The 13,341-nt window shown below is 38.4% G+C and overlaps 1 protein-coding gene across 1 annotated transcript in view; it reads left to right on the top strand.

Moving 5' to 3' along the window:
• Positions 1-13,341, top strand: part of LOC108775194 (ankyrin repeat and SAM domain-containing protein 1A) — a 46,063-nt gene that overhangs the window by 3,968 nt on the left and 28,754 nt on the right. Inside the window, exons 2-8 of the mRNA XM_018541488.1 lie at positions 5,991-6,071; positions 6,229-6,385; positions 6,662-6,807; positions 6,964-7,086; positions 10,042-10,268; positions 10,834-11,050; positions 12,918-13,130. Coding sequence (XP_018396990.1) covers positions 5,991-6,071; positions 6,229-6,385; positions 6,662-6,807; positions 6,964-7,086; positions 10,042-10,268; positions 10,834-11,050; positions 12,918-13,130 — 1,164 coding nt within the window. The remainder of the gene's footprint in view (positions 1-5,990; positions 6,072-6,228; positions 6,386-6,661; positions 6,808-6,963; positions 7,087-10,041; positions 10,269-10,833; positions 11,051-12,917; positions 13,131-13,341) is intronic.

Below are 13,341 nucleotides of genomic sequence, written 5' to 3' on the forward strand. Positions count from 1 at the left end.
AGCTCGAAATTTGTTTTTTGTAAATATATCGGTTTATTAATGATTTTGTAAATGCAAAACTTTATGGCCAAACTTTTCTGTCACCTTGTATACTCTAGCTAACTATATTTTCCTTGGACATGATAACTGTCAAAATTTGAGGGAAAAATAACCAATTATGAATAAAAATAACAAACAAAAAAGTTTTTATCTAATTTATATTGACTCCGATATTGAAATTGAATTTTTATTCGAGCAAGATACTTAATATTAAAAGGTAAAAATGTGCTATTACATTTTTATTATAGAAACCAGTGACATATAAAATGTGCGATGAATTTTTCATTACACGCATTTGCCATTTGAAGACCAAATATTACATAAAAAGCAATTGGAGGAGCTTTGCAATTTTTCTGTACCGCCCTTTACGGAAGAGAGCGACGATTCGCCGTCGGTGATTCCTAATGTATCATAACGAACGCGCTGCTTCTCTAACGAATTGTCTCTCGTGCCTGTTGTCGGTGACGCGCAACTTATCCGTAACTACAAAGCCAGCCCGCGGCAACTTCTCCCGCGCGATTTCTTCTTCTCGTTACTCCGCGACCTCTTCACCGCCCAACACGCGCTTGCCTTTTTGCCCTCCTCTCCTCGTCGAGATCACAGAAAAGCAATATAAAACGCGACCGCTCTGAGCGGCCCCGAGCCCCTCGACACTACCCCGTCGGGAAAGCTGAGAATATTTTACGATGCTAATCGCGAAGTGGACGTACCACTTTTCGTGTACGAGCGCCCGCGAATGTATGTTTATCCTTTGTTCGTCGTTCGCTCTTTTTTTTTTTCTTCTTTTTTTTTATATAAGTGTGATAATTTTAATCACAGCTTTGTGAAAAACAAAGCTAAGAAAAATCTCGCGGGCTAAAACGTAAGAAAATCGATATAGCAAAACGTGAATTATGTAATGTAGAATATAAATATTCATATACATCACACATGATATATAGTAAGGTCATATTTTCGGAAATAATTTCGTGCCCATTGTAAACGTGTAATAATCAGAATCCAATAAATTTGGATCAGTTGATTTGCTTGCTTTACAGTATTTGCGATTAAATTAAAATATGTTGAAGTTATGTACAGGGTGTCCCAGACTGTACTCGACATATCCTTTAATAACAGATTTCCGAGATGATTTCGAGACAAAAATCTTAATATCAAAACTGTCAAGGCTACAATAGTTTTTAAATGAGAAGGATTTAAAGCTAGTCAATTGAATTTCAATTCACTATTGTGCCATGTTTGAGTGCGCGGATTTTAGACAGTTTAATTAGCTAACTTTAAACCCTTTTTATTTAAAAGCTATTGTACCTCGACATTTTGATATTAGAATTTTCGTCTTAAAATAATCTCAGAAATTAACGGGTGTTACATGAAGTTTGGTACACCCTATATATTTAGATGCGCGGTTTTTCTTTACCGAAGAAAGATCATATTTTTCCAAGATTAAAATTTGCTGTTATTATTATTACTTTTAGGCATTCCGTATAATTTATATTAAACCTGTTTTTCTTTTCTTTTCGCGGTACCTGTCGACAAATTTTTCTGAAGAGGACATTCGGCTACGTCAGCACGTATCGTACCTCTCTTCTTTGCCGGAGGAAACTATCGATTGATGCCCTAGCACCCCTCACACGTATACACCCTCACAGCTTTCAGCTTCTCTCTCGCACGCTCGCGTTCACTCTTCCTCCCCCTTTCCTATCTCAGCCCCTCTTCCTCTCCCCCTTTCATTGCTTTCTCTTTCGCTCCTTCTCCCTCTCAGCCTAGTTTTCCTCTACACTTTGCCTCCGGCATAAGGGTGCGTTTGCGCTAGACACTCACGTTCATGGAGTCGAAAAGAGCTCTACACTGGGCTCCGTTTATCCATTCGCACATTTTATATTTCTAATCCTACTTTTTAAGATATTTCCATTAAATTAAATTAATATCCGCTCAAACAAATCTCCAAATTAAACTTAATATACCTCCCAGGTCAAGAACAAATTGAGCTATACTAGTTGTTAGAAATATATATAAATTTATTATAATAATAACACCGGTATATACGGAAAGTTTCGACTTCACAGAGTCCTTAACAGCCGCAACCGAATTCTTAAAAAACTTCCGTATATACCGGTGTTATTATTATAATAAATTTATATATATTTTTAACAACTAGTATAGCTCAATTTGTTCTTGACCTGGGAGATATATTAAGTTTATTTCCATTAATATTATGATCAGCAAGTATATGTTCATTATAATACTATATTTATAAATAATTGTGTACAATAATAAAAAATCATTTTCGACTCCTTCTAAAGTAATATAGCGATAATCAAATGTTAATGCGCTATGAAATTATTTTTTAATTTATTTTAATGTTACATTAATTTTATATTAAAAGTAAATTTATGTAATTTTATATTTGTATTAAATGTTTTTAAATGCATTCTCCTTGCATTACTTATTCAATTATTTGCACATTTTTACTCTGAACAATTAACATACTAAAGATGTTGCGCATCTCAATATTACGAGTCCAGTTAATCTGTCTAGGCAAAGCCTACATTTTCTTTGTTTTTGATATTGGAAAGAACAATAGCTATGATTATTAACGCTACTGAAAGCTGACCCACGATGCCCATTTCGATCGCGCAACTTCTTGATTAAAACCAACAAGAAATTACCATTATACAGTGTCCAACAGACGTTTCTTCCACCAATGATCGTCCTCCCCACTATCTCTCTTGCCCTCCATCTCATTCGTAATGTTCAGCGATGTAGGGATAGCGGGCGATGTCCTTTTTGCAGACAATCTTCAGGGTTTAATTAAGGGACTTGGAAGAGTGGATGAACTCGATGAATGGGGCGGACGAAAAGTGAAAGGGCGACGTTGGGAGTAAAGAGAGGGAGAAGGGTAGAAAAAGAGAGTCAAATGTTCTTTACTAACCAGGATAGCAGCACGCGAGCGTTCCTTCCTTGGTCATTCCATATAGTACGTGCGTACTTCGTACGTGCATGTGTGCGGAAACGCACACGCATGACAGCGTAACGCGTTTGTGTACATGGCTTTAAGAATTGTGCACCACCCTCGTTGTTGTCGGGACGTGGAAAACAAACAGCCATCTCGGCTCGACGATCGGAAGAGAAGGCGAAAAGTGAGAGATGCCGATAGGAAGACAGAGAGCGAATTGTGCGATCGAGCATACAGAGTCTAAAGCTTACAAATTGCACCGTAGGCACAAGAAAACAAAGAAAAATTAAGAGCGGAAAGAGCACAGCGTTAGGAAAATCGATTATTAAAAATTTATTTTGCGAGACGTTTGAAAGCAACTACGCTTCCTTCAACACTGATGAGATGTTCATTAGACGTACTTTCTTCTTCATGCCACATGATTTCTATTTTTGTTTGAGTGGTGCGGCGTATCGTTTTGCCACGCTTGTAATATCGCTCTTATGCGATACAATTTTCTTTTTGATCTCTGTTACAATGGTTTAAGAGTTTCTCGAGGAGATGAAGGGGAAAGTTTACGTTGATCGTCGCGTGCCGTCTACGGAAAGTCAGCGATTTAGAGTGCGTGTATCCGAGGGGTTAATGACGACGTTAGTTAATGACGGCGTGCTTTGATGTGCCGCTCGTATACTGGAAAAAAGTCTCCCGCTTACGTAATTGTTTTGTAAACTGAATGCGATGCTTTGACGGCGACGTCACATAGGGGCGTGGGATTAAAATGTGTGTACGCTCTTTTAACAAGGGAAAAGTTTCTGCATTTCCTTCACACGTGCGAGTTTGCGATCGATAATGGATTCCCGCGATTTAGATCGCTTGGAACTGATACGTACGATAGTAATCAGTGATTTAATTATGAAGTTGCCTTTTTTGAATCTAAATACCAATCGAATCAATTACTTTCTCCCTCCCTCCCTCCCTCTCTCTCTCTCTCTCTCTCTCTCTTTTTCTCTCTCCTTCCTTCCTTCCTTCCTCTCCCTCTTCCTTGTCTGTCTTTCTTTAGGGAACAATATTTAATTACATATCATACATTATAAGATATCATATCATTGTTTAAATTTATTTGTAGACATAATATATCTAACTATTCTACATAGAGAGAAAAATGTACTTTATTTTAATAAATAATCGTTTAAATAATGCTAATGTAACATTTATTTACGGAAAATAAATATTTGCTCTAAATAAAAAATTTAATAATTAAATCAAATTAATGATTTATATTTAGTAAATATTCAACCGGCACTATTCAAATATATTTAATTAAAATTTAGTATATTCTTCTCTCAGTGTAGTATTTATTATTTATTAAAGATATATCCGTAAAGGAATTCATAATTCCTAAATCATAGGTTTATCTTCTAGATGATAGACTAAGGGTGAAATGTACATATATATATTTTTGCGCTTCACTCCTCATATCGAAGATATATAAGAGCTGCGCAAATACCGTGCTCGAGTTGTGGCATTTATTAGTCGTCTAATGTCAACATTATGCTGTCTAATAACATTTCTCATTAAGATGTACTTTGATGCGAATATAAATGTATAGCATACTATAAAAATATATTGTACAGATTGCGAATTATTTTATTTTTTCAAGATGTAGCACGTTGCGATATCGTTGATCGCCGAAATGTCGCCCTTTTTTTGCAAACATTTCTTAAATCAGTGCTCTCCAATGTCCCGTAATATTTTAATCGGTATCTAGTGCGACGAGAATATAATGAGCAGTGTATTTAATGGGTTAATTAGGTGTTGGCAATAAACTTACTGTTACGTGTCCAGCATTACAACAACACTATGCCGGATGACTATGTCGGTTAGGCAATATCGCACTTACGGCACGTACGATCGCGTCGGAACTTTATTACTGTGAAATGAAAACGTTAATTGCGGCTTTTCATGTTGATCTATTACTGCGCATAAATGCTCGGTTCATGTTGCCAATAAATTCCTCATTACGGGCCTTTAAAAGATTTTCATTTCGATTATGCGCTTTTAATTTTTTCTTTTCCACGGCGAGACTTAGTTTCACCTATTCTCGCATCTTGTAAAATAAAAAAAAAAAGAATTCACTTTTATATAAACTTTATTCGGATCTTTTTTTTGAATATTCTCGAAATCCAGTCAATTCAAGCGCCTTTGAACGCGGATACTCGACGCTTCGAGGACGACTGAATAGCCGCCGGCTTTCCTCCCCCTTCGTTCCTCCAATCAAATCCACTTGGAGAGAGACGGGATAACGAGAAATTCCTCTATCGGCAAAGCGTTGCAGGAATATCTGGATATCCGATTCAATAAAAGGAAGCAGAAAGGTGGCGAGAGGGCGGGAGTCATAAGTCGCCGGAGAGGAACACTGCTATATAGTGCACCTCTTCCGCTTTTCCCGAGGGTGCCGTCGTTTACACGGTGTTTGCGGGGGCGCGACATTTATCTCCGCGCGAGCGCAACAAAGGCACGTAATGAGAACATGTGTTGGACGCAGGAAGCTTCATTAGCGAGCCTGTTCCTTTTCACGGGGCACATTATGTCATCTAACGATCTGCGATGTGCAGATATCGCGATTTTTCGGCGCAGCAAATTCATGCCGTATGTCGTGCACTTTCTCGAATCAGAAATAAAATTAAGAAATACAGCGGTTAATTCGACATTGAATCATTGAATAGCGTTTGAATTAAAAATAATTGATATGCGAATTTAATTCTCCTAGCGGATTAAATTTGTTGAATTGTCCTATAAGATTATCTTGTAAAAAGGTTTGAAGAAGAGTTTAAAGTTTATTCTATCTGATACTTTATTCTGCGATAAACGACTAAATTATTCAAAGTAATTATCGTGACTTAATAATAAAATAAAACTTGAAAAATCTATATATACATATATAATATCAATTTATATTATATGAAAAATTAATTAATCGATTTTCTGTTGTACGATTGAGCAATATTTTTATTTACAGTTTACGTCGAGGACCAGGTGCTAATGTGCAAGACGCCAGTGGGTATTCAGCTCTTCATCACGCAGCTCTAAATGGACATAGGTACAATGAATATTTTTTAAAAATTTATTAAAGATTATAAAGTTTAAAGTACATTCTTTAGTACTTTTTTAGATTATTGAAATTGGTCTCCTTTTTATCGAATTATTTAAACATAACTGTATTTCCTCGTAACGTTTCCTAAAATATTCGTTTGCAGAGACGTGGTCAGATTGCTGCTCCAATATGAGGCTTCCACCAATGTTGTCGATGCTAAGGGCTCCTCGCCACTTCATTTGGCAGCTTGGGCTGGGGATGCGGAAATTGTACGATTAATTCTCAATCAAGGTCCATCGGTACCAAAAGTGAATCTTGCGGTTAGTAGCATTTTTTTATTAATTAAAATTATTATTAAAATATTATTAAAATTTATTGATAAATAAAATAATTACTTCAAGATATATTTTAAGAGTCTGTGACACTTAGAGTATATTTTGTAGTATCTTTTCATTGAAATGATGCAAGAAATTATTTTACGGTTATTAGAATAATATCTATATTATAATTTATAATTTATGGAAGAGCAGTTTAGATGAATGTCGCAAATTAATGTGTAATATCTAAAAAAAGCTCTAAATATCGTTTGGTTACAGACAAAGGATAACGAAACTGCATTGCATTGTGCGGCACAGTACGGACACACGGAAGTGGTGGCACAGCTGTTGCAATACGGATGCGACCCTAGTATCCGCAACAGCCGCGGAGAATCCGCGCTTGACCTCGCTGCGCAATATGGCAGGTAAATCGCACATCCAACTATCTTTTCCAGTGACTCAATATTTTCCCATATACACTCCATAATATTTGCGGATATTAAATTTCGCGATCGATATTGCTATTTCGATCGGGATTCATGCTAGGCATCGCCGTAACATAAGCGTGACGTTTCTTACAGATTGGAAACCGTGGAGTTACTCGTGCGAACGCATCCTGAATTAATCGAATCACTTCGTAATTCTTCCTCCTCTCTGATCTTCCCGCATACACCATTGCATTTAGCTTCACGCAATGGTCACAGGTAAGAGTTAATTTATTTGACGTATATATTGTATTATATATAAAGAGAATAATTCATAACTAGAAAGTTTCATTAAATTAATTATCAAGTTTATTATATTTAATAATATTGAGATATATATTATATATATTTTTTGAGAAAAAACCAGATGCTTAATTTTCCCTTTTTATCTTATACGAATCGATATAGCAGATTTATTTATTTATATCTGTTCCGGCAGCGCGTATTATACACTATCGCTATCATTATGTTCGGGTATTTTTGTTTATCTAAGGACTGCATACAACTTCTTCCCGCGAAATGGTTACGCTAATTACTGGATAATGCGCAACATGTATTGTGTTCGAGTACAACAATGGATTCGTTCGAGCTAACCATAACGATGTCGAGCCATTTGCAGCGCTGACTATTAGAGCCAATCAGAGAGCACCGCGTTACGTAATCCCGTCGAATGCGATATATGCGTTCTCCGACTGGCATGATCCGATCCAACCCTCTACTGGTTACACGTCCCATATTACCGTTCCGTCGATTGCCCTCTCGTCCCTCCTCGAGCCACGCGAATGCATCCGATCGCATCACACCGTCAGCCGCTCTGTCCATCCGTGCGGATTGCTGACCGCCTCCCGATTACGAGAATCGTATTAATCACTACCGAAACGTACCGACCTATATTAATCGTGATGGCAATAGCGCAAAATTCCTTTGCGTCTTAAAACAAATATCAATTTCTTGCATTATACTATTTATTATATTGAAATACCATATTACTACATATCTAATGAATAATAAATCATCGGTATTAAACTGGAGTGGAAGAACCTTCTATGTGGAAGAAATAATGTCATAATCATAGCCGTGTATCTTTTGTATAATATTATTCAATTGACTGAACCGCGTAATAGGGTGACAAAGAAGGAAGAGCGGATAATCGATTATGTCGAACCCACATGATCAGGTGGCGAAGACTATAATCGCTACTATATTCTTCGATAATCGCGAGAAATTCTTTTTAGGTTGTGATAGCAAATTTCATTTCGATATCACGGCGTTGTAACATCTCCGTTACCTAGTTGTTTCGCATTTAGCATTTGGTGCCGAGCGATACGTTCTCGTTTAACAGGGCGATGCTAGTCCGTAATCCCGCTGAGCTTTTTGTATAATCGACGCCACGGAGACGAGAATAGTGGGCAGCGAGGGGATGGACGATCGTAACAGTCCGGTTGGCGGTCAAATCGAATCGTGAATCGCCGCGAAACGGCAGTCACATTGTAATCGGGTATAACGCCGGTTTTTCTATGCAGCCTCGCAGCCGGTAATCGCTTTAACCGGCGCTTGCCGCTTATAATGCGATCGTATCGCGATATACAGTCCGGCGGCTGCATTTTCCGTCGATGCCGGCGCGAGGGTGCAGTAGAATTGGCCGGGGGTGGTGGCGTGGGATGGGCGTGAGAGAGAGAGCGTGCAGAACGTGACATTTTATCGCTCGAATTTTGGTTAAATAACGGCGCGCGAGACGTTTGCGCCTGTACTAGTGCGAACGCGTACGCACGAGCTGTTTGGACGTTTGGGCTAGATCAGCGTTTCTCAAACTGCAAATACGGAAAATGCCACGAGGAAAATTTTAGCGCATTAATAAAAAGTCTGCATGAATTTATATACTTCCACTGTTGATCACGAATAACGGATCACTTGAATTTATAAAGATCCACGCCAATAATGTTTAAATAAAATCACGTTTTTATATTCCTACTGTACATTACGTATACACGTTTATCTACATTTTCTTTTCTATATATTTTTTAATCATTTAAACTTTCTCTCTCTCTCTCTCTCTCTCTCTCTGTCCACTCCGAATTTATTTGTTAAACATGTCAGGAGATATCGATATAGCAAAGTTTGAGAGTCTCTGATGACGCGCGCGCGCGTGCACGCACGCACGCACGCAAGCATGTATGGGAGGAGGGGGTTGCGTACATTGCGACGGTCGAACTCACGCACGCGTTTCACGCGCACCACGATATTTAGTGGATCTACCAGTCCAGCTATATGGGGCTAGAACAGGAAGGGGATGGGAGAGAGAAAGGACTGATGGCAGAGAGGGATCAGTTTGGGGGGGGGGGGGCGCGGAGTAATGTCTATTATCGGATTCAATATCGATGCTCTCGGTAAGCCAGTATACAAATACCCCTATGCTACGGTAATAACAACATAGGTGCACGCGAATCCGATCTTCAGCCGCCAATCCTATATGCGACGGACGGCTGCGGTCACCACAGTTAGTGCATGGCCTATCCCGATAGAAGGAGAGCAAAATCTGTATTTCGATTAGGCGCTGATAGCAAATGCATCTCTGATAGTCTTAATAGCTTGTCGATAGATGGGAGTCGTAGAATCCAGACGCTTCGAGGCCGCACAAAACCTAGAAGCTTTGGTTTCTGGTCTCGTTTGAGATTTATCGCAAAGTCTACAAGTTATAATCAATAATTTGTAACTTTGTTTCTTGATACTTTTTAAGCTGGATTTGAATCTTTATTTTTTAAGTAAGAACAACGTAACAAAATGCAAAACTACTCAAAAAATCTACACTAAAAAAAATTTTGGTCCAATGAATGATCATTAATCAATGTTCGATTTAATAATGTTTTTACATTAATTAATGTCCAATTTATTCATTGATACAATAACTGAATTCATTTGTATAATTATATATTCATTCTTGCAATAAATTCTAGTAATAGTTTTATAACCTAAGAATTCATTGGACTAATTTTCATTAATTAAAGGAATATTTTATTATATTTACGTACAGTTTTGTTTCAGTGTAATTTTCCTTCACGTAACACATATGGCTACTTTTAATAATTGCGCAAACGTCTTGCAAATTTTATGGGCCTCATTACATTTGTTATATAAAATAAGGTGTAATGAGACATTTACTTAATTTTGTTATAGAGCGGTCGTGGAAGTCCTCCTTGCTGCTGGAGTTGACGTCAATACGAGAACATCAGCGGGTACCGCGATGCACGAGGCCGCGCTTTGCGGCAAAATGGAAGTAGTACGGGCGCTGTTAGATCGCGGAGTGGATTTGGGCATTAGGGATTCTCGGCAAAACACGGTGCTTGATCTTCTGGGACAGTTTCCGCCGCATGTCACTCAAGATATCACAGCGGTGATAAAAAGTACGGTTGCATTCACATATAATTTATTTTCATAGCATTACGACGATATATTTATATATGTATGTGCTACATATAATACACATATATAAATATATAAATATGTATATATATAACTATATATATACATATATGTAATTAAAGTAGAACTTCTGTTGAGAGAACGTACGTTTCCAGTTTGTTGCAGCGTTTAATTAAATCGCTCTTAGCCATATATAAAGATTTGCGTGTATATTTGCATAACGTTATATTAAGCACATGGGATTAATCCTGAACTCTGTTTCTGCATACATTACGTGCGAATAATGAAACGACACGTCTATAATTTTTATCACGACTTACATTATATAATAACTATGACCGTAAACTCTCATTTTTGAAAGTGCTATACACATTAGGAGGAGTATTAAAAAATCAATTTCGATTTTTTATACTAACATGTTTTCTTTCTATTCACTATGCAACTATATAGCACTGTACTTTTACTACTTTTGTTCTTTGAAAAGATTTGCAGCTATTTTGTATGATCACTGTGTACAATTACATGTCGTTATCGATTTTGAAACAGGGCATCGGTCTTCCTCCGGTGTGGAAAGTGACGCCGATAGCGAGAACTTGCCGCCAATTCCGGTACAGGGTGGCGACTCATTGGGCAGCCCCTACGAAAATGTTCATCCGGAGGATGATCTTTCCCCCGCGGAAGGAACATCACCTACTCAATGGCAGTTCTATCATAAGCCTCGGGACGACGATCGTCGCGTTTCCGGCACATCCGTCATGTCATTGTGAGTATTTTCTTTACATTCTTTGCATGTTATTCGTTGCAATATTTCTTATAATGCGTATATCAAATCTTTCTCCTATTTCCCCTTATTGATGCTACGATGTCAAAATGGATAACGATACATACTTGTACAGAATATCTCGTATAAATAATGTTTAGCAAGATATTAATTCGGTAGTAAACAAATAATTTATCATCAGAATAATATTACAAGAAAATTATACGTACAATATATAATTGGATGAAAAAGAGAGAAATAGCATGATATATCGATTATTTAAAAATCATTTCGACGTATAAATATATATTAAAACTTATTAAATAATATCTAACAACGTGTATAGTAATAAAAACTATTAACAAATTAGAAGCATTTATTACACTTTACAAAAATTTTAATATACATGCATCGGACATTCATACACATAAATTCTCATGTACATGTAATCATTTGGGAGGTTTGGGACTTGACACGTAGAATATAGTGAAAAAGTATTCCTCCTATCATTCAGACCATCTTCATCGAGGTCTCTCAGAAAAAAATAAAAGCTGCGATTGCATCGGGTAAGCGCAGAGGCTCGTAATATTTTTGCAAAAAGGCTCCGTGCGCGCACAGCGACTGCGGCTGTGCTTTAATATAGAAGATGTTGGACAAACAAAAGCGTAGACGTGGACGGAGCGCGGAGTGAATGAGTGAGTACCGGCCAGGCACTGGGATGATGACGACTGGTGCTGGCGCTGCTGCTACCGCCGTTGGTACCCGTAGGAGGTGGAGAAGGTTGTAGGTGGAGGTTCTCGAACCGAAAAGGGAACCTGGATATGGGGCGGTGCCAGGGGGTGAAACGCGAAGGTGGAGGAAGAGGTTGGAGGAGGTGGCACGACCGCGTGTAGCCCCAGCGCGTTAAGCACCGCTTGGCTTGGTTTAATTTTCCTGATGTAGGCAGGCGAGATGGTGGGTCCGACCGCCTCGTTCGCCCCTAGGTCACCCCCGCTGCATCACCCCATTGGTACTCTGTGCCAGTGCTACCGCTCTAGCTGTTAAGCCCGACTGGTTGGCTCGAGCACAGCGAGTGAGAAAGAGAAAGACGAAGACATAGGGCGATAGAGAGACGGTGAGGGAAAAGTGGAGAGAAAGGGAGCGAACAAATGAGAAAGAGGGATACGTAATACGTATGAGTGTAAGAGAGAGAGAGAGAGAGAAAGAGAGTAAGAGAACGTGGGAGCTCCCGTTGATGTTCCGCACTTCTACCATCAATGTTTGACGTTGGTAGCCCCGGCTTGGCCGCCTCGAAATGAATCCATCACGTTAAACAATGTAAATGTTAGCCCGTCTCAGCATAAAACTAATAACCATTGCTCTCTCCCTCGTGCTACAAGCGCGTGGCCTCCGCAACCTCCCGGGGCCGCAAGCTCCTTTTTCGTTTCTCTTTTCCATATTCGTCGCGTTCCGTCCTGGTCGACGTGGCCTCATTAAAAAGTCGGTGCTTGCCTGTGAATGCCTTCAATTGAAGCATATTTTGTCAATGGAAGCAGCTGTCTTTTCTATATATACACACGATTTACATTTACATTTACATAATATGATTTTTACTCTTTACTTTTGCGAGTATTTTAATTTAAGCATTTCGTTATTCTATCTCAAATGATACATTTTAAATATTAAATAATATTAGCGTAATAAGATAGCTTATAATATAATAAAAAATGCCGTACAAACATTAGTTAAAGTTTAATTTTATTGAGTAACGTATAGTTGAATAGCATTTATTTCAGCTTGATCGATATACAAGATTATGTTGCTTAGCTTTGAATATGCGGTTGATTGTTGGTAATCGATAACGGTTGATGTACCGGGGTGCGCGTTTCAGTGAAGACGAGCAGAACGGGGAACCGATGAACGGAGTACGGAGGGCCCTCCAGCAGACAGAGGACTCCGACCCCAGTTCCGTCTTCGACAGCGTCTTTATGTCCCTATCCGACACTCTCAACTCTATAAATACTCTCGAAAGTTCCGACCAAACTCCTGAAGATATACCACAAAACACTACCAAAAGAACACCATTACCATCCGACACTACACGGTAACGCAAACATTTTGCACCGCATAGTTGCATTAGAAACAACATATAGTTTTATGATATCGAATCAATGTTTTCAAAGGTAGTTTTGATTAGAGTAGCTTAATGCATGAACTTCGTCTGTAAGACGTTTGCCAGAAATTATATTCACGTACTTGATGTTGCTAAAGAATACTGCATAATACCTCAGACAAATGCAATTTCGATATATACT

Source organism: Cyphomyrmex costatus, unplaced genomic scaffold, assembly GCF_001594065.2.
Source record: "Cyphomyrmex costatus isolate MS0001 unplaced genomic scaffold, Ccosl1.0 scaffold29, whole genome shotgun sequence".
Classification (NCBI taxonomy): Eukaryota; Metazoa; Arthropoda; class Insecta; order Hymenoptera; family Formicidae; genus Cyphomyrmex; species Cyphomyrmex costatus.